Source organism: Drosophila biarmipes, chromosome X, assembly GCF_025231255.1.
Source record: "Drosophila biarmipes strain raj3 chromosome X, RU_DBia_V1.1, whole genome shotgun sequence".
NCBI classification, from domain to species: domain Eukaryota; kingdom Metazoa; phylum Arthropoda; class Insecta; order Diptera; family Drosophilidae; genus Drosophila; species Drosophila biarmipes.
Window position 1 is genome coordinate 5,890,436 of NC_066611.1, and position 20,071 is coordinate 5,910,506.

The window sequence follows — 20,071 nt, forward strand, 5'->3', positions numbered from 1 at the left end:
CGTCGTCGACGGGATAAAGTCATTTGTGGGCTGCTGCCGACGTCGCTGCCCGGCGAAGGATATGACCGCCTCCGAAACAGAGCCGCCCTGCGACTTTCCACAGGCCACTTTCGGAGAAAGGAGAAAGGGTGGTGGCGACCTTCAGTGCGCCGACTCGCAGACTGTTATACTGTCCTACACACACACGGCCCGCTTTGGGGGTTGGGAATACCATAATTTCACTTCGGCTTTTACTCCGAAAAACGGAAAACGACGACGGCGGCAACGGCAGCGACGTCGACTGCAATTTTCAGTGCGTTCGAAAGTTCGACAACTTTGGAAAACTGTCAGTTGGCAGCGAACTTAGAACAGGTAGAGACGCACGTTCCGCCTGGAAAATCGGTAGAAAACGGAACAGGCTAGAAAGGAACACACACTCAACTCCCCGAAAACTCCCCCTCTCAATATTGTATTAGGGAAAAGCCGAAGGTTTTTTGTGTGGGGTTCGGAAAACGTGCGTCGACGTCGACAGCGACTGAAAAACGGCGACTGAAACGGCGACGATGTAAAATTTTATTACCCCAAACGCATCGAGCAGTCGGGTTTTGGACGTCCGGACTTCACCGCCGCCTCGCTGCGACGCCAGACTTTTATTGCAGCTGCCCTACAGAGTGGGTACCATATTCCATGGTCAGGAACGGAGATCCCAAAAGAAAAAAAACAAAAAAAAACACACAAAACAACAAACTTTCTGAAGACGGACACAAACTTTTTCCAGAGTGCGGCATAAAAGTGCAAAAGTTTTTGTTCGCAGCGCCCACAAACTAAAAGAAAAACTTCGCCGCCGCGCAAAAAAAAATTAGCCCTCTAATACAAAATACAAAACAAAAACAAAACAAAAAATCAAAACCAAGTGCAATGCAGAAATATAATAAACAAATACTAGAAAGTGCGTGATCTATCTGAAATCAAGTATACGCCCTGTTAGCCGGCTTAAGTTTAACCGAAACTCTAAACATTCGACGATATCTCAGCCGTCGCGTTGACAAAAAGTGAGTTGAGTGTTTGTTTGTTTGTTGTTTTTTTTATAAGTTTTAGTTTGGCTTCATTTTTTTCTATTGGTGATGTAAAATCCCCTATTAAACCAGAGTGTTTGTGTGGTTTTATAAATCGCTACATCAGCATAATCAGCCAGCAGCCAGCATCATTATCAGCTAAATAAACAAAGAAACAAGCCGAGGCCTTGAAATTATGGCTCACAAAAAAGTGCAGAGTGCTTAATTAACAACAAATCGTTAAAAGAAAACCAAATCCTAAACCAAACCGCTAGGACAACAAAATCGAAAACCAAAATCGAAACAGAAAACAGAATTCACCAAATAGGTAAAGTTCACATATAAGTATTTGACTCTTGTAATATCCCCAATAGATCTTGCAATTTTTTGTATCGAACTGAAGACTGACAGTCTATATATATGAATATATATATTGTATATACTATATACCATGCTGATCCTCACCCAGACCCGCCCCCAGCCCCTGTGAAGGCAAAAATTTAAAAATAAAAAATTTACATTTAGAAAAACCAACAAGAACGCGAAAAAGAGCAAATGAGTTAAAAAACCAAAAATAAAGGAAAACAAAAAACAATAGTATACAAGTAAAAGAAATTCAATGCAACAAGAATAATCACATTGAGAATTTGACAATCAAAATTAAAAATTGAGTTTACTTAAAATGGTGAATCTAATATCCCCCACTTTTAGATGGTACAGAGCTCGTATTTAACCATTGACTAAGGATCGTTTCTATGGTTTTGAACACGTTTACAATTTTTTACAGTCCTTTAATACCATGTTTTATGGTTTATGGCACCACGTAAACAACCTAAAAAGGTTTTTTTTTATTCTGAAACAATATTTATAAAGTTAAAAGAAATGAATAGGGTTTTTTTATCTTCTCTTTAAAAATTAATACTTAGAAATGTTAACACAACACCCAATTGAAATATTTTTTGGTAATATCGTCGCAAAGTTGGTTTTATGTTTCTAAAATTTAGGGAAAAACTCTTAATCTATTTAAATACTTTTTTTAACTGGTGTGACATTTCTACTTGACACTTTTAAATTAATTTTCTTAGAAAACAGCATATATCATACAATTTTTTACAATTTATACAATCTTAAAGCTATATAAAATAGTCACGCAATGTTTTTGTTTCGATTTGGTAGTGTCCCATAATATTTCGTCAAGCTTCTTCAGTTGCAGAACTGAATGCTGTTTGTTTGCTAAACACTTCCGTGTTTAGGTATTTTGAGTTCGGTTTCAAGACAAACCTCCGATAACATTCCTTTGAATACACCATAAGGTAGCTGGGTTACTGCGAATGGTTTCGATTTTGTTTAGTCTGCAGGGCAATCGCGATAGCAGAGGCTTGGATTAGCTTGGATTTGAGCTGGTGAAGCTGCCCAATGATAATGATGATGTTGCAAAGGTTCAATATCCACATAAACAACTGCGCTACCCACAAACATAAGCTTACATTTCGTTTGAATTCTCATCTGATCAGCGGAGCTAAAGAACCGGAAAAGTGGGCAAAGCTGGGAGTGTCCGAAAAGCTGCAAAGCCCGCGGGAAAATGGCGCTTTCCAAGCGGCCCCTCACAAAGGACACGCCCCTGTCCGAGAGCAATGGCAACCACACCAATGGCAATGATCACGAGACCTCCATCAAGCGGCGCAAGCGTTGCAGTCGCGACGAGGACGCCAGCCTAAACAACATAAATAATAACAATAATAATAATACAAATAATAACAATAACAATAGCAATAACAACAACTTGCCGCAGAAGAAGCGCAAACAGGGCGGTCACATTGCCGACAGTCCGGACAGTCCCACCTGCCCATCTCTGCCCGCTCCCCTGGCCAAGAGCAACACGGATGCGGACCAGGACGATGAGACCCTCATCCGGGAGACGCAGGCGGCACTGAAAAGCCTCTCTGGCAGCTGGCCCGACTCGCGCGGCAATCTCTACCGCCTGCAGGAACAGGACGAGAATCCACCGCCCTTCCAGAATCTCTTCGAGGAAAAGCAAAAGTATGAGGCCATCAGCAACCCTTGCCATGCCATCCAGGCCAGCTCTACAAATCCAAATCCCACGCTCTTCTCACGTTTCCACAGACAAAAGGAGAACGACCAGGCGCGCCTGAATGCCAGTGGCTTGGACGGACGTGGCAAGATCAAGGACCAGGATGCGGATATGGATGCCGATGGCGATGCCGAACTGGAGGATACCTCGTCATCGGCCTCCGGCCAGGGGGTCTATGCCCAGGCGGCGTCGGCCTTCAAGCCACCGATTGACATTATCAAGCGGAATTATGTGGCCGCCGCTCATGCCCATTATAGTGCCTATAATGCGGCCGCTGCAGCGGAATCAGCAGCGGGATTGGCCTACTACGGTTATGCCGCTGCCGCCGCTGCCAGTCAACAGCAACAACAACAGCAGCAGCAACATCTCAGTACCGCCTTCGATATTGCCAGCCAGCTGGGCGAGAAGCCGCGTCCCAAGGAACCCATGGCCGATGGCAAACAGTACACGATCCTCCAGCCGGCGGGCATTGGAAGTCGGGCGGCATCTGTGATGCAGGACATTGCATCGCGTGAGGGCGTTGTGGGCGTACCGCTGGTGGCAACGCCCCCATCGACAGCGGCGGGCAGTCCGGCGGCAGCGGTACCAGCGGCAGGACCTTCGACTCCTTCGACACCGGCGCCCAGTTACTCGCCGGGTAGCCAGAATCGCGGTAAGTGGTCCAAAATAGTAAGCCATACAAAACAGAAAAAGTCCAAAGCGATAAAGAGTGATTTCCCCCGGTGGTTGACTGTGCAGAGTTGGTTGTGCTTCGCTGTGACTCGCTGGAAATCCTGCTAAACTGTACTGTGACGTGATTTGGCCATACAAGTGCTGTGATCAAGCCGGAAAACAAACAATCACTGCTGTGACAGAACTGTACTTTGGTGTGTATAGTGCGATGCAGCTTGTGTGAACAGGGCTTAAAGCAGTGTTGGAAATGGCAGAATGATTCAAAAACAAGTTGTGTTGTAAATGCATTGATAAGTGATTTGCTTCTAAAAGTATTAAAACTTGTATGATTGTAAATAGTGTTATAAACTTATCCGTGATTCAACTAAAAACAGTGTTGTAAGCGTCTCTGTCGTTCTGCAAGCAAAAATCACCAATATCTATTACGCATAGTTCACTAAACATTATTATGTCATAGTTATAATAATTACCGTAAACAGTTCTGTAAGCAGCAATGTAAGCGGAATGTTCTTGAATCACTTGTGAGCCAATTAATGTATGCAGTACAGTCCAGCGCAGTGTTGAGCAGCTAATTAACCTGCGATTCGATGTGTTTCGTGTGGGTTTCCGTTTCCGGTTCGACTGAGCGATCGGCTGATGTGCGAGACTTCTTGTTGCATTGAGTTTACCACTTCAATTGGCAAAATCTGAACAATGTCCCCTGTCCCTACCGCCCCCCAAAACCCACCGACTAACCACTTCCCCCATTTAAGAGAGACAGAGACAGAAAGAGAGAGATTGTATGTGAATAAATGATTCTTCTTCTAATGTCTGTATCTTGTGTGTATGATCATTTTCTTTGAATACAAAATAGAAAAATAACCGAGAGAGACACTCAATTTGCCTGCTTAATAGGCAACATTATGACGATTATTATAGCGCTGTCTTTTGTTGCTATTATTATTATTATTTGCACAGAACCCCTGCTCCTTAACCCCCACATATCTAAAAATAAAACCCTTTTTGCAGCTCATTCAGCAGCCAAAAAGACATTAAGCGATTTTGTCGTTATGAAAATGGGATCGCTGAGGCTGGTATGAGTAGAGCGGGGGGTTTGTATTTTTGCTTGGAATCGGAGGCTGGAGTTGGGGCTCCGAGCGCACAACAACTAATGGCTTGTAAACCCTTTATGCCACACACACAACTCTGAGGCACATGGACAGACATCTTTTGGTTGAGTGCCTGAGCCTTGAGCTTTGCCATCTACTAATTTCGCAGTACAATTTCCACAGACGTTATGACGCTGACGGGCGGGGCGGGGTAAGTGGGTGTGGCATGATTAGATATAAAGCATTATGAGCACGTTTTCCTTCAAAAACCACTTTTGCATATTTATTTTGTCATTATGTTTTGGCATTAATATGCTTAGCCAGGAGCAAAGAAGCCGAAGCTCCGGCTTCATCCTGCCTGTGTATGTCCTTGGTATTCATATAATTTGAATGACTTTTTAAATAGTTGACGGCAGCCTTAGACTCCTCCAAACTGGCGTAATAAGTCATTAGCGTGCGGCAGGCCTTATTGTTATTGTTTTAGCCTCTTTGCTAATGTGGCTTATTAGGCTTAACCCTAGAGTGTGTGTGTGTCTCTTTGTGTGTGAGCCTCCGGTTTCTAGACTCCTCTCAATCTTTAGTTTCCCTCTGAACTTTTTTGTTGCCTTATACACACACGCATGTGGGGAAATTTTCTAATGCACAAACACTTTTAGACCCCCGGCCCTTGGCTTTATTTTAATTAAATTCTAATTAGAGACGAGAGTCGGTCCTTTTACCTTTACTTGCTGCCGCGGCAGCTGCAGTTTGACATTTCGCCCGGCCACGTAATAGACAAGAACAGGAGTAAAATATTTCGAAAAATATTTCATTAACCAACCCCCCCACATACATCAGAACATGCATCAGAATGGCAGGGGGCCAGGCATTTTATCTTCGAGGAGTTGCGCTTAGAAAGCGACCAAGTTTTTTGGGTCTGGTCTGGTCTGGTTTGGTTGGGTTTGATTTTTGAAGCTGTCTCAAAACCCCTTCCCGAAATTCCCCCTCGGCTGACAGACATGTGTGCGTGAGCTTTTTAAAGTAAATAATGCAAAGCTGTTTTCCATCAAATTTTAATTAATTATTTAGGGTAAAAGAATTCGTGTTGCCTGCTGCTGTTGATGATGGTGCTGCTGCTGCTACTGCTGTTTCCTCTATCGCATTGCTGTTTTAAGGTACTTTTTTCCCGTGTGTGGGTGGGGGGGTTCTACGTCAACTTGTCTCTCGCTGTCGCCTGCCATATAATTAATTAGAAAATATCCCACCCGTCTCATTCTGACATACACCCCTATGTGCATCTCTCTCTTGCCCGCTGTTCTTCGTTGAATTTAAGTTTTTACTGTTAATTGGTTAATTGTAGATGGCGCCAAATGCCCCACGCCGCATTGTTTGGGCCAAGGACATGTCACCGGATTGTACTCGCACCATCGCAGGTACCCATCCATAAAGATTGCTTGAAGTGTGTCCCTCTCTCATGCAAAACAAAAACTGTATTTCTTCCTCTTATCTACATGTATGTTTCGATCTGGCGAATATTGGTAACCTGACAGTTTGTCGGGTTGTCCGAAGCGCGATAAAGTCACCACAGAATGTAAGTTTCCCCAAGAATACAAGAACAAAAAAAGAAATACTTCCGTTTCGCATGCCCGTGTATGCCTCGTAGTCGCTCTATCTCTGTCTGTCACTCTTTCTCCGACTCTCTGTCTTTGTCTCTCTAACTGTCACTCTGTCTCCTGTTCTTTTCTTCGTGTCTCCTCCATTGTATCTCTTAGCGAAGTCTAAAGTGTGAATGTTCGATGTGTCTGTGCGCGTCTATCTTTCAGATTCTCTTTAACCTCTGTCTAAAAGAAGTACCCTAAAATATATTTTGGAATCATCTTCTTTAGTTATAGCTCCGTTCACAACACTTTCCTTTAGATTCACTTACACTTGTTTTGTAGAATCGTACATAACCTCAACATTTATATAAAGGGTTTTTCAACACTGCTTTTTAAGTTGAATATATTTAATATTTTCTGATTTCTTTTAAGTGATGTAATACGATGTTCCATGTGGTTTAACAATCTTCCAGAGACATAAATCCCTTTCATATATATTTATATCACTTTATTTGTATAATGGATTCTCCAACACTGCATTTTTTGTTGATTATATTTGATACTTCCTAATTTCTTTTAAGTGATGTAATAAGATGCTTCAAGTGGTATAGCAATCTTCCAAAGGCATACATCCCTCTCATATATTAGTTATATCACTTTAAGTTTATTTTAAACATCTCTTTAAATGGTATGGTCTAAGTAGTATGGAAAATAATAAAAGTCTATACTTTTATTTGTGGCCTTTCTTCTTTGCATGATCTTAGAAGGATCTAGAGTTTAACAACAGTGATAGAGAACTGAGTTGTGTTGCATGTAGCTTAGCATAATCTACTGAGGTGGATAGGTTCCCACAAGATTTTTCCTTTTAACTCGGGAGTGTTTCCGATTCGACCTGATAGAGGACTCTTTTCCGGCTCTCTCTCGCTCTCTCTTTCTGCTATCTGTCTGTCTCCTTCTCTGTCCCTGTCTGTGGAATGCCTTGTTGTCGTAGTCGTGACCTCGCTGATCCTGTGAAATTGATAACTCCCAATGCACTTGCAGTGCTGGCTTTGCACGAGCAGATCCTGAAATGCCCCACGCCCGGGTGCAATGGTCGTGGCCACGTGCAGCCGCATCGCAGCGTGCACCGCAGCCTCTCCGGCTGTCCGCGGGCCGTAAGGCGCTCCGGCGGAGCCAGCCGCCGTCCGGGAGCAGCACCACTAGCATCAACAGCAGGTGAACCACTCCAGCCACTCCGGCCACTCGAGCTTCTCTCAGATTGTGTGTGAAAGAGCATATCCCATCCCCCCCGTTTGAAGCTTTTACTTTCTTCCCTATACGATCTAATCGCATCTCTATAACGCCCTTTTTTCTGTTCTATCGCTCCATGTCTTGCTCTGGTCTTTCTCACCTCTTGCAGCCGACTTGGATAAGCATGAAAAGGAACTGCATCCGCTGGACAAACTGAAGCTGGCCTCCAACCACTATCTAAACAACAACAACAGCAACTGCATCAACAATAACAACAGCACGAAATCTCTGAGTGGCGCCCCAACGATGCCGATTATCAAATCGGAGTACAGTCCTGTAGCCAGCATCAAATCGGAGTATAATAAGAGCCCCATGCACTCGTATCTCTCGGGGGATGCGGCCACGCCCGCTCCCGCCGCCCCCTCTTCGGCGAGTGCCGCCCAAGCGCCGCGTTCCGGCTCGGCGACCGGTACAGCGGCCTCAAACGGTGACAACAACCTGCATGCACCGCATCTGAGTCGTTTTGTGGGTCTCCAGAGTCCGCCCCATCAGCCACATCTCAATCCCCATGGCCACCACCAGCAGCAGCAACAGCAACAACAGCAACAGCAGCAACAGCAGCAACAACAGCAACAGCAGCAGCAACAGCAGCAGCAGCAACAACAGCAGCAGCAGCAGCAACACACGTTGCATCAGCAGCGGGGACCCTTTATAGAGGGCAATGATGTGCCCGATCCCTCAGCCACCTACCACTCGGAACACCAGCAACAGCAGCAGCAGCAGGCCGACGAGCGACAGCAGCAATATGAGCAGATGCGATATGCCCAGAGCCATGTGAGCGTAGGTCCTGGTGGTGAGCTAATGGCGCCCAACGGAGGCGAACTTTCGCCTGGCACGGCGAGAAGCGCCTACGAGGCGCATCCCGGGCATCCGCATCCACATCCCGGACACCCGCATCCACATCCGCCCGTCTCGCTGAGCTCCCTCAGCTCGCCAGCCTTCACGGTGGATGCCGTGACGGCGGTCAGCGGAGCGGGCTTCGAGCGCTACGATCCCAGCGGCTGTTGTCCCAGCAACGGCCAGAGGTCGACGGCGGCCACAGCGGCGACGGCAGCGGGCGCCTCGGCGGCAGCGGCTGCCTACCATTATCTGCCCCAAACCACCGACGAGATGCAGGCCCAGCAGCAGAAGTATCTGCAGGAGCAGCAACTCATGCTGGCCAAGGCCGAGCACGAGGAGTTGGCCAACGGGGGTCAGCCCCTGTATCCGCGGCCCATGTATCACTATGATCCCACAATGGGTCCACTGCCGCCGGGCTTTTCGGCAATCAATCTCTCGGTTAAAATGGCCGCCGCTCAGGCAGCAGCTGCAGCAGCTGCCTACCAAAATCAGCAGCAACAGCAGCAGCAGCAACAACAGCAGCAACACCACCAGCAACAGCAGCAGCAGCAGCACGGCAAGCAGAGCAGCTCGCCCGCCCCGAATGTGGGCGGTGTGCCGGCGGTGGATCTGAGTGGTTCCACCTCGGTGACGAGCAGCAGTCCGCACGGTTTCAATTCGCCAGCCTCGCACAACCAGTATACCGCCCAGCGGATGGGCAACGGCAGCCCGCAGCCAGGAGCCAGTCCGAACATAGCCAGTCCCCAGGTGCCCAGTCCCCAGGGACAGACGCTGGACCTCAGCGTCACCCGATTGCCACACAGGTGGGTCCTTAACATAGCTTGAATCTCTTAGATATACACTTAAATGTCAAAAAAAGGGAGTTTTGAAATCATCCCATTTTAGGTGTCCGAAAATATGCAACAATATATTTTTAAGTACAAGGGATTCTTTTATAAATACTGCATATTTTTAGAACCTAATATTACACTTTAATAATTAACCATTGGTAAATAACTCCCTGTCATGTCTATACCCAGCATTATTACGAGTCCGCAGTATGGCGCCGATGGCCTGGTGGTGGGTCATGCCCAGGGTTTCGTGAGCGGGGCGACAGGACCCCTGGGTCCGGGCAACGGTGGACCGCCACGATCCCCGCAAATGGAACCGGTGGACTTTAGCGGGCCTCCAAGGCCCCTGGGCTTCGGCCTTGTGGGACACATCAGCGGGCCGCGACCCTACAGCCGTGAATCAACGCCAGACAGCGGCGGCTCTCACTATATCGAAACGTATCGGGATCCCAGCGGTAAGTTAAGAGTCATATATCTTAATAATTCGCCATCACTTACAAATGAAGCTTAAAAGTATGCTGCGAAAAAAATAATGAGGCCTTTCTCTATACATACATGCGTTTTAAGGATAACTTTGCATACTTTTGGGTACTTTCTAAAATCATCCTGAATTTAAAGGGTTTAGTTATATTTTTGAATGCTAGTGCTTCAGAAGTAGCTCAATTTGGAACTTTCTATCTTTGCAGGCTACTCACCGCACCCCGGCTATGGGATGGTGGTCCAATCGGACTATCCGCCAGCTGGATACCATGGCTACGGCCCTGCTGCATACCAATGCAGTAATCCCTACGCCACTGCCGTCGGACCCGGTGGCTATCCAACGCCCGTTTCCGGCGGATACTCGCCCAGTCCGGCCACCTGCTACTCGATGCCACCGCCACAGCACATTCCGCAGCACGACAAGTCCAAAGACGGGTAAGTGCTCCCTTAGTCGATTGGTATATACTCCCATCCCCAGCGTGGTTAATGATTCATATAATAATTGGTCGAATATTGTCCATCCATCTATGTTATGGCCATCGCTTCCTTCTCGCCATCCATCTCTGTCATGAGAAGAGTGTCTCGGCAACACCTGGAGCTTATGCAGTGTACCCTTTATTGAAACTTTTGCAGCAAAAGTATCCGAAATTTCGCTTAAAAAGACCATAAAATTAACTATTAAGTAAAGATTTTAGTGGTTTGTCATAATTTATATTTATTATTTTTTTGACAGTTTTTATTCCCTAGTCCTTAATCACTCTAAAGCTCAAAAATCAAGCACAAAGTTAAAATTGCAAGCTAAATTCTGGAATTGTCAGCTTCTTTAAATCCCCTCGTCTTTGTGAATTCACTGTGATAGTTGCCAAACGAAGTGCAGCACTTGGCTTGCGCTTTGAGTCCTTCGTGGACTCCTTGGTGGACACTAAAGCCCAGGGTCGAGAGACTTTAATATTTATGATTACGACCGAAAGTGGCCGCAGAGCGGTCGTAAAACCAGCGCCCCGGCCATCCCATGATTAAATGAAACTTTAAAACCGAAAGTTTCAAGTCCAAAGTCTTAGCCGCACGAACAGACACAAAGACATATGGAGGTTTCCTTATCTGAGGGCCAGCAGTTGGCCTGTTTTCACAGGCAGGTTGTGGATTTCGGATCACTCACTAATCCGGCGACCCTTCCTCACTTTTTACTCTTGCCAGATTGACGGGCTGCTCGCGCTCGGACCGCAATCATCTGCAATCGCACTCGCAGGAGCTCAAGTGCCCAACGCCCGGATGCGATGGCTCCGGACACGTGACGGGCAACTACTCCTCGCACCGCAGCCTCTCCGGCTGTCCCAGGGCCAACAAGCCGAAGAGCAAGCCACGCGATGGCCAGGATTCGGAACCCCTACGCTGTCCCATTCCGGGATGCGATGGCTCTGGCCACTCCACCGGCAAGTTCCTCTCCCACAGAAGGTAAGTACCCTGCGGTCTTGGTTAATTATTTTAGTTCAAAATATTATATTCCCTTGTTCCACCTTCAGTGCTTCGGGCTGTCCGATTGCCAATCGAAACAAGATGCGCGTCCTGGAAGCCGGCGGCACTGTGGAGCAGCACAAGGCCGCTGTGGCAGCCGCTACGGCCATGAAGTTTGATGGTAAGTTGGGATTCGGTTGAAAAAACCAAGTCCTATATTGATTTCAAGAAAAGTTAGTTAGGTTAGGATGATCTTTTTAATACAATTTGGTATCATTTATACAACAATATGGATCATATCACTTTCATATGGTCGCCATCATGCTTTTTATTTTGCTTTGGAGATTTTTGTGTAGTGCTGCCTCGTTCTTACTCAGAGTAGTTGTAACTTCTACTTCGCTCCTTTGTCTCTTCTGATTTTGGGGAACTTTTAAAGAGAGAAAAATGTTGATATCAAATTGATTTTATATGTTCTACCTAAAACACGTTAAACTAACCTTCATTTCCACCTTTCTCCAACCTTTCATTAACAACTTTCCACAGCCTGCACCACGGTGGGCAGCCAGGGCATCAAGAAGCCCAAGTTCGATGAGGTCACCATGGTCTATCCCAAGGGTTATACAGGTGAGTTCCCCGATCTCAGACGCTTCATCTCGCTCTCCTTTTCTCTCGCTGTCTCTCTCTTGCGTGTACTTTTCTGTTATGAACTGGGCCCAAGGCTAGTGTACACCATATCCCTCGTAGATCGAGAACGGGATTGGGTTATAGTGGCCTTGTCATAAAGTTAGCAACACACAAAGAAGAACAATGGTATTAGATTGCACAACAAATTGGCCTCTAAATTTCCAAATTATAATTTCCCTTTATCCAAACTAAAAATTTAAAAATAAATCCCAAACATCGTATTCTTCTTCTCTGTTGTTGCTCGCTTTTTTGTCTTGAACATTTTCGGTTGGAATTTTGTGTGCGTGTGCTAAAGTCAAACGAAAAAAAGAAAGCATCAAAAGAAATGAAAAACAAAATACAAATATTCAACAAGAAATAACTTTATTTTTGGTTTTGGTTTCGGAAAATGCAACACAAAAAAAAAAAGAATTTCAAAAACAAGTCTAGCAAATCCTTTTGTTAAGTTTCGAAAATCCTTCGAAATCCCCCAACCGCCGACAACACCAAACTCCCCCGAAAACCAACCACTCACTCGAAATATCCTCTGAAAATCCTCCCGATAAACCCGGTACATAACAAGAACCCGATAATATCCAACTAACACACGCACACCCACAAATGCATCAGTATTGGGCATGTGTGCGTGTGTGTGTGTGTGCGCTACGAACAAGAGAAACAAAGCAAAAGCAAAAGCAACAAAGAAGCTGATCAAAAGAGAAAGAAACAATTAAATTCCTAGTTTTAATTCTAATTTAATTCTGTGTTTCTTCTTTTCGTTTCGTTTCATGTCGTTTTTGTTGACGTTGTCTTTTAGATTACGCAACGTTTTGTATCGGTGCCGAGTATCTACTGTAAATAGAAAACAAAACCACTGAACCGCAGTCAAAACAGTCCGAATCGAAACTGAAAACTGATAACTGAAACCACAACCAGCAACCAAAAATAAATGCAATGCAAAAATCCAAAATGCTGCTGAGCAGAAAACCAACCAAATACAGTACAGAGCCCAAAAAAAAATAAAATAAAATAAAAAAAAAAACAATTTTACTCGTCTGTATAAAGAAAAAAAAAACGAAAACAGCAATGCGAACAGACCACAAATTGTCATACCTACAACTCACACAAATCAGAGAATTCAAATATACAAAAAAATGTACATACAAAAATTGCCAGGGAGTCTGTCGATCAAGGTAAGCCCGAAGATAAGATGATTAACGTCCACTAAGCCACCCACTAATACCCAATACCCACTCATTCACAAACACAGCAAAACCAAGACACTCACGCACACACACACACACCCACACTGAGTCAACTGACTTGTTCCTTCAAATGATTCCAATTCACAACCCCTAAAACACTGTGATCCAACTAATCAATGTGGTGAATCACTATAGGAAGTTGTAAACTATGCAGCAGATCTGTAAGATATTGCACCGCTACATCGTTTATGATTAGCTGTAGGGATTCATTGCATATGATTCCAAACAACAACACCAAAAAACTGTGGTTCAACTAATCACTGTGATGAATCACTAAAGCAAGTTGAAACGTCGCAGCCACTTCGTAAGAGATTGTACCACTGCATTGTTTATGATTAGCTTTAGGGATTCATTACATATGATTCCAAACAACAACACAAAAAAACTGTGGTTCAACTAATCACTGTGATCAATCACTAAAGCAAGTTGAAACGACGCAGCAACTCAGTAAGAGATTGTTCCACTGCATTGTTTATGATTAGCTTTAAGGAGCCTCACCTGTGTACAATGTATGTCCTTCAGAATAAGTGATTCAAACACAATCCACACACACACACATCACACATCATAAATCACACGCTACACCACTCACACTAGTGCCAATTGAGTTGCTAGCACACGCGCACATTGACGAACCGTGGAATGCCAGACGATCGCACAGATCTGAAAGAGAAAAGCCATAACAGCATATTGATCATAGATCGTAGGACCGTACCATGCGTACCACTAACGAGCCTCTGCATTGCCCTTCTCTTCACTTGGGACAGGCGGCAGCGGCTTGGACATTGTCATGGGCGGCGTGGGAAGCAGTGTCGGCGTGGGACTGGGTCTCACGGGGTCACTCGGCCTCGGGGTCACCAGTAGCAGCGGCAGCAGCAGTACCGGCGGCAATAACAACACCAACAACAGCAGCGGCAGCGGCAACACCAGCGGCACCGAAAAGAATCCATCTGGCGGTGGTGGACCCTCTGCGGGGGCCAATGGCAGCGATGACCTGAACACCCTGGAGGCCGAGATATCGGAGCTGCAGCGGGAGAACGCACGCGTGGAGTCGCAGATGATGAGGCTCAAGTCCGATATCAATGCCATGGAGTCGCAGCTGAGCACCAGCGATCGGGTATGTAGGCTCAGGTTCGTTGACGGCAACAAATTATGAGACCAAGTCCATTTCCCACTAGGCTAAGCGCACGAACTTTGCAGACGATGGTCACACTGAAAGTTTGCACCACCCAAACCCCCACACCCTCTATTAGGCACCCACCGCCCTTAAAAACTTTCGACTCAAACGAGACTTTGAGTGGAGTTCTTTTCTGCCCATAGTATATGGCGTTTGTTGTTTCTGAGTTTCGGTCTGTCGTCACCTGAGCGAGTTTTGTCTTGGCACTTTTCAAGGACGTCTCTAAAACTCGGCGAAAAAACAATGAACAACAAGTGAAACAAAGTAAAGTAAAGTTAAGTAAAGGGAAATAAACTTAGGCTAAAGTTGAATCGAAAACGAGGGCGCGCGAGCGAAAAGTTTTATCAGCCGCCGACGCAGACGTTGAATTTCCTGGGATCTTTTGGGTTTGCCAGGCCTACGAACTCATATTTGCATGCACAGAAAAAGAAAGCGAAGAGATGGAAAATGATTTTTTGGCGAGGGAGAGTATCTCCAAGGTTACATGGGACCAAGTTCAAGACCCAGCAGCGATAAACAATTTTTTTTTTAAGTTTTCCAAGCAATTTGCTGATACCTTGGTAACAAAGTTTCTTGTAGTGTACTAAATCCACCTGGAAAAAGTTCAACACCCGCTGGTAATGATCCTCTCTTTTGATTTTGTTTACCAATAAGCTGCTACTATTGCAGTGAATCCTCGTGGACCAAGTTCAATACCCATTAGTGATAACAATTTTTTCCCCTACCAAAGTGTTCTCTGTGTTCTCTATCCACATGGACCAAGTTCAACACCCACTAGTGATACAATTTGTTTTTGTAATTTTCCCTAAACAACTAGCTGATGCTCCTGTTTGTGTAAGGAATCTGTCCGGACAGTGTTCAACACCTTCTAGTGATACACATTTTTTTTGTTTGATTTTCTGAACAATTAGCTGCCATTATCGCGTCAAAGTTTCTGTTAGTGTAAAGAATCCACCCGTATGGCAGTGCATTTCACTCCACCCCCTGTTGACGTCAGCCAATCGGTGACGTTGCATCCTCACTGCATCGGGCGGCGAATCAGAATTGGCGGCGTCAGGGGCAGGAGGCACACACCCCTAAGCCGTACACACTCGCACACCCCACACCCCACGCCCACACACCCGGGACTCCCTAAAGAGCGTGTGTGCGCTGGACATGCGCAGGCCGTGCTGCAGCCCAGCAACGAGGCGCCAACAAATCGCAGGACGCCATTCGATTTGCTCCTAAAACGCTGGGGGAAAGGGGGCGAGAAAAAAGAAAGTAAAGAAATGAAAACAGGTCCACGGCGGGGCAGCAATAACTGTGCTACAAAGGCGCCGGCAGCGACGTCGACGCAGCATTAACCTTTGTGTTTTTTGGGGGCCTGAGGGCGCCCCCAAAGCCCCAAAAACTCCGAAAAATCCCACTCCCTCTCTCTCGCTCGCTCTCGCCTGTCGCCGTCTCTTTCCGCCTGCGGTGTTCGTGTGGACTTCGTTCAGGATTCGTCTCTTTTTTACTTTTTTTTTTGTTCCTACTTTCACCCAACCCCCTTTCTCTCATTTTTTTCGCTCCCCGCCTGTGTGTGATGGCGCGTTCTTATTGGAATTCCCATACACATATGTGGCACATGAGCAGGGGTTTATGTACCCGGGGAAACCCCACCCAAATCGAGTAAATTGAATAGCAATTCGTGACCATCGTCTGGATTTCAACACCCCAACCACTGCAGCCACTAACCACCACATGTATGTGTATTCCTCTTCCTCGCATGGTTTCCTTAGGAGGCTTCTCCACTGAGCGGTCATCAGCAGCAGCAGCAGCAACAGCAGCAGCGCTCCTCGGGGGCTTTGGCCTCGCCCAGCGGTCAATCGCCATTCGCCAGTGTCAGCTCCACCAGTGGCACATCCAGCGGAGCCGTTTCGAGTGGAGCCACCACGAATGGCAGCGGGAATGGGAACAACATCAACAGCTCTGCCAGCGGCGCCAACGATCTGAACCACTCGATCAGCAGTCTGGCACCCAGTTCGGGGAGTAATCCCAACCAGCCCATCGATGGCGTGGGCGCACCACCCAATGCCAATCTGAATAACTACTACGAGAGCCTGAGGAACAATGTGATCACGCTGCTGGAGCATGTGCGTCTGCCGCCGCCACCACCGCCGTCTGGTGGGGCCACGCCCGGTTCGGCGGCCTCGTCGGTGGTTCATGGACTGGAGAATGTGTGTGGCGGAGCCGGTGGTCAGTTGGTGGGTGGCGAGCACTCGGCGGCGGCCTATTCCACGCTCCTGCCACCGCCCCCTCTTCCATCCTCTGGAGGGGCTCCCTCCTCCGGCGGTGGTGGTGGCGGCGGTGCTGGTATGTATGGAGGAGGTGGTGCTGGCGCTGGCGCTGGCCTGCATCAGGGAACGGGCTCAGGCAACGGCGGTGGTCTGGGATCCGGCGGAGCCGTGGGACCGCCTCCAGTGCCGCCCCACCATCATCCCTACACGGTGCATCATCCCGTCAGCTATGCCCATCCGCACGCCCATCCGCACGCACATCCGCATCCCCACGAGCACTTCGACTCGTACATCTCTAAGCTGCAATCGCTGTGTGTGCCCCCCGATGTATATGCCCTGCCCGAGGACACGGAACGACCCGTCTACAACTCGGTGAAGCCCACCATGCACCAGGACTATGGCAAACTGATGCCCACACCCATCTAAGAACGCTAAGAATCAAAAGCCCAACACTGGTGACCCCAACTGTAGAGCCACATCCCGTCCAGGGCTCAGAAACAAGAATTGTAAATATTTAAACGAAAGAAGTGAGTTGTAAGAGCCAAGAGGTTAAACTGGCGTTATCCATAGGCCTGACTTCAAGGCAGACTATACGAGTTACAAGTGGGTCAGAGTGTCGGGGTCACCCAGCGGTGCATCCTCGATGGCCCCGGTTAGTTTATAGACATGAAAACCTAGTTATTAGGCATAGAAACCTAGCCAGTTGGTCGGGACAAGGCAAGTCCCAGGCTTATTATTTAGAAAACGTTCCAAATCCTAGATCCTAGACGCTTTCGTCGTGTGTTGATAGCAACTCTGTATAAAAAACAAGCAAGGAAAACCAAACATAAGTGTGTAATTGGATTATGAATTTCAATTTTTTTTTGTCTGTATCAAATACTACAACTAGAAGTTATAGAATATTTATATATATATATATATGGAAAGGAAAACCCCAAGTATATGTTTAAATGTAGGGCATTTGTTTGGTGTTAATGTCTGGTCAATTTTTTGCATACGGAACGCAAGATGTTCGCAACTACTTAATAGCCCCTCCCCCGATCCACGTAGCATCCCCTAGCCCATGTCCCCCGCAGGCTAAGTTTAGTTTAGTGGCAAAGTCGAACACCAAAAGTGGAAAAACGAAGGAAAATACAACATTACATGCAAATATAATCAGTACTATACTTAGCGGATGTAATCGTACGATATTTTTTTTGTTTTTTTTTGTGTAATTGTAATATTAAAATGTAATAGTAATATCAAGCGAATATCTAAAACTATAATGGGTAAGGGAGGAGGCGTCTTCGGGTTAAATATAATCGGGGAAGTGAAGCACGCCCACATATGCAGATGATATCAGTATGTATATGCTTTTCTGTAGGATCGTAAGTTTTAATGTTATCCCTCACGAGATCGGGCAAGAGGCATTAACCGGAACCCAAGAGAATTAAATGAGAAATCGTAAAGATAGTCTAAAAACCAGTGCAATACTTCGACCCATTCGAAGGCAAGGCGAAAAACCAAAATCGTAATAAACTAATTGTGTAAGCTTAAGTAAACAAAAAGTAGTTGAACAGAAAGTCACGTTTTTTTTTGTATCGTCATACGTCTAAACTTAAACTTAACTATAAATCAATAATACAAAACAAAAAATAAATCGTAGAACGGAGAAGAAAACCCCAAAACCGCAAGGTTATTTAGACGAATTTTAAATGATAAAAACAAAAACCAAATCGAAAAAGTTTAAAACAAAGGAAAAAGGAAGGGCAAAGAGGCAAGGGCGAAAGAGTATGAAAATAAATAGCAGGCTTAACAAAATCATTGTACTAAATGAAGTAATACATAACGATGATTAAAATAATTACACTAAACTAAATATAAATCTAAAATATATATATATAATATAATATTGTATTGTATGACAAGAAAACAATTCTGTAATTTACAAGCGAAAAATATTTTATGTGATCATTGTCTTTTTTTTTAATATTACAAGAAATAAATAATTCGAATACCAAATAAAGGATATACACAATAATGGAAAGAGTTTTTTAATGATAATGGTATTCACTCTTTAAATTAAATTTATTTTCATTTGGTCTTTTAATTGTTATATATTATCTACAAAATTTTTGATTTATTTTTAAAGAAGGATTAATCTCTTTATATTTTTTTCAATTGTTTTGCCTACACCATGTTACCCAAATACTAATTTCCTGGCCCATGCATTAGCATAAATCAGTGGTAAATGGTTCGCTTTTTTTTTTTGGGGGGGGGGGGGGGGTGCACAGTGGTAATCGAATGAAAAATGCGCAGCAATTTCTTGGCAACGTTTTTAATTTCAATTAGCCACTAGCCACTGACCAAGGACCTCCGGCCGCTGGTCAAGGAGCAGAAGCGGGTTCAGGATGGCCCGGCCATGCTCTCCGCCTAGCAGGCACTTGATTTATGTGGCTTCATTAGACATTCCGCACATAGCTGGGGCAGCGGAGGGCTCCAGTAACCGGGGGTTAAGTGATTGCCGAAAAACTAAAGGCCAAACGCAATTAGAGGCCGAAACCGAAAGCGAGTGGCGAGGGGGCCGTGGAATTTTGCTAGTTTTCCGATTGACCAGCATGGAATACTTTTGGTTGCCATTGCCACCTCAAAGTACGGGCACGAAAATCAAAAAAGGGTTCCCTGGGTCCGGCCTTCGGTGTGTTTTGTGTTTGCTCGTGTGAGCCGCAAAAATATTTGCATAGTTACCTTTAATGTGGTTCGGTTCAGGTCGGCTCAGAGTTCACAGTTCACCGTTTGCAGTTCGCAGTCTCGATGCAAAGTTCTTCAAAAACAAACGAACAAAAGTTTTCTTTGCACAAACACATGGAAGCTCGAACATGCTGGCATGTAATTTAAAATGAAAAATTCTATTCTTTTGACGCAATCACAGGCACAGCCACACACCCACACATACGTCAGCGAGCATTGATTTCATTTGCATAAATAAGGAAAAACTCGGATGGCCGGGGGAAAGTCTGGCCCCGAAGTGGAGGGGGCTGAGGGCGGGATCTGTGGGCGGAAGGGGGTTAAAAAGGGGGCACGAAGGACCTCTCTGAGCCACTGATAACGTGAGCCAAAAGAAACTATTGCCTACTTCGGGGCGCCAGGCAAAAACAGGCGTGCACTTGCACTGTGGGGCAAAAGGGCTGGGAATATGATAAAATACTCAAGTTGATATTGTACTTATTGCTTAATTAATAGCAATAGTTCCACAATGTTGACAATTATAGTACTTCTGTCTACTTTTTGCTTTTATAAAATGCATTCAAATATTAAATACAAATATATCAAAAAATTGTAAAGTCAAAAATATGTGTATATTAAAGGAA

At 45.5% G+C, this 20,071-nt stretch overlaps 1 protein-coding gene across 4 annotated transcripts; it reads left to right on the forward strand.

Moving 5' to 3' along the window:
- The first annotated feature begins 343 nt into the window (after positions 1 to 343).
- On the forward strand, positions 344 to 18,698 carry LOC108024700 (alpha-protein kinase 1). 4 transcript variants are annotated; one of them, XM_044093360.2, is made up of 11 exons: positions 344 to 1,031; positions 2,549 to 3,074; positions 3,159 to 3,778; positions 7,863 to 9,396; positions 9,613 to 9,878; positions 10,110 to 10,338; positions 11,101 to 11,358; positions 11,427 to 11,539; positions 11,902 to 11,982; positions 14,054 to 14,403; positions 16,224 to 18,698. In XM_044093360.2, exons 2-11 carry the CDS (start codon positions 2,617 to 2,619, stop codon positions 17,145 to 17,147), a joined length of 4,833 nt encoding a protein of 1,610 aa, XP_043949295.2. In that variant the 5' UTR covers positions 344 to 1,031; positions 2,549 to 2,616; the 3' UTR covers positions 17,148 to 18,698. The 4 variants fall into 4 exon arrangements, with proteins under 4 accessions (XP_043949295.2, XP_043949294.2, XP_043949299.2 ...); XM_044093359.2 differs by having other exon boundaries at positions 2,549 to 3,778; XM_044093364.2 differs by lacking the exons at positions 2,549 to 3,074; positions 3,159 to 3,778 and having other exon boundaries at positions 16,224 to 18,696.
- Positions 18,699 to 20,071: the final 1,373 nt, after the last annotated feature.

What these genes read in the sequence shown, in the direction of transcription:
- LOC108024700 (XM_044093359.2), top strand. Translation starts at nt 2,617, where the DNA reads ATGGCGCTTTCCAAGCGGCCCCTCACAAAGGACACGCCCCTGTCCGAG. An exon ending in GCCGGGTAGCCAGAATCGCG is followed by an intron (nt 3,779 to 7,862) that starts GTAAGTGGTCCA and finishes CACCTCTTGCAG; the next exon opens with CCGACTTGGATAAGCATGAA. An exon ending in TACGGCCATGAAGTTTGATG is followed by an intron (nt 11,540 to 11,901) that starts GTAAGTTGGGAT and finishes AACTTTCCACAG; the next exon opens with CCTGCACCACGGTGGGCAGC.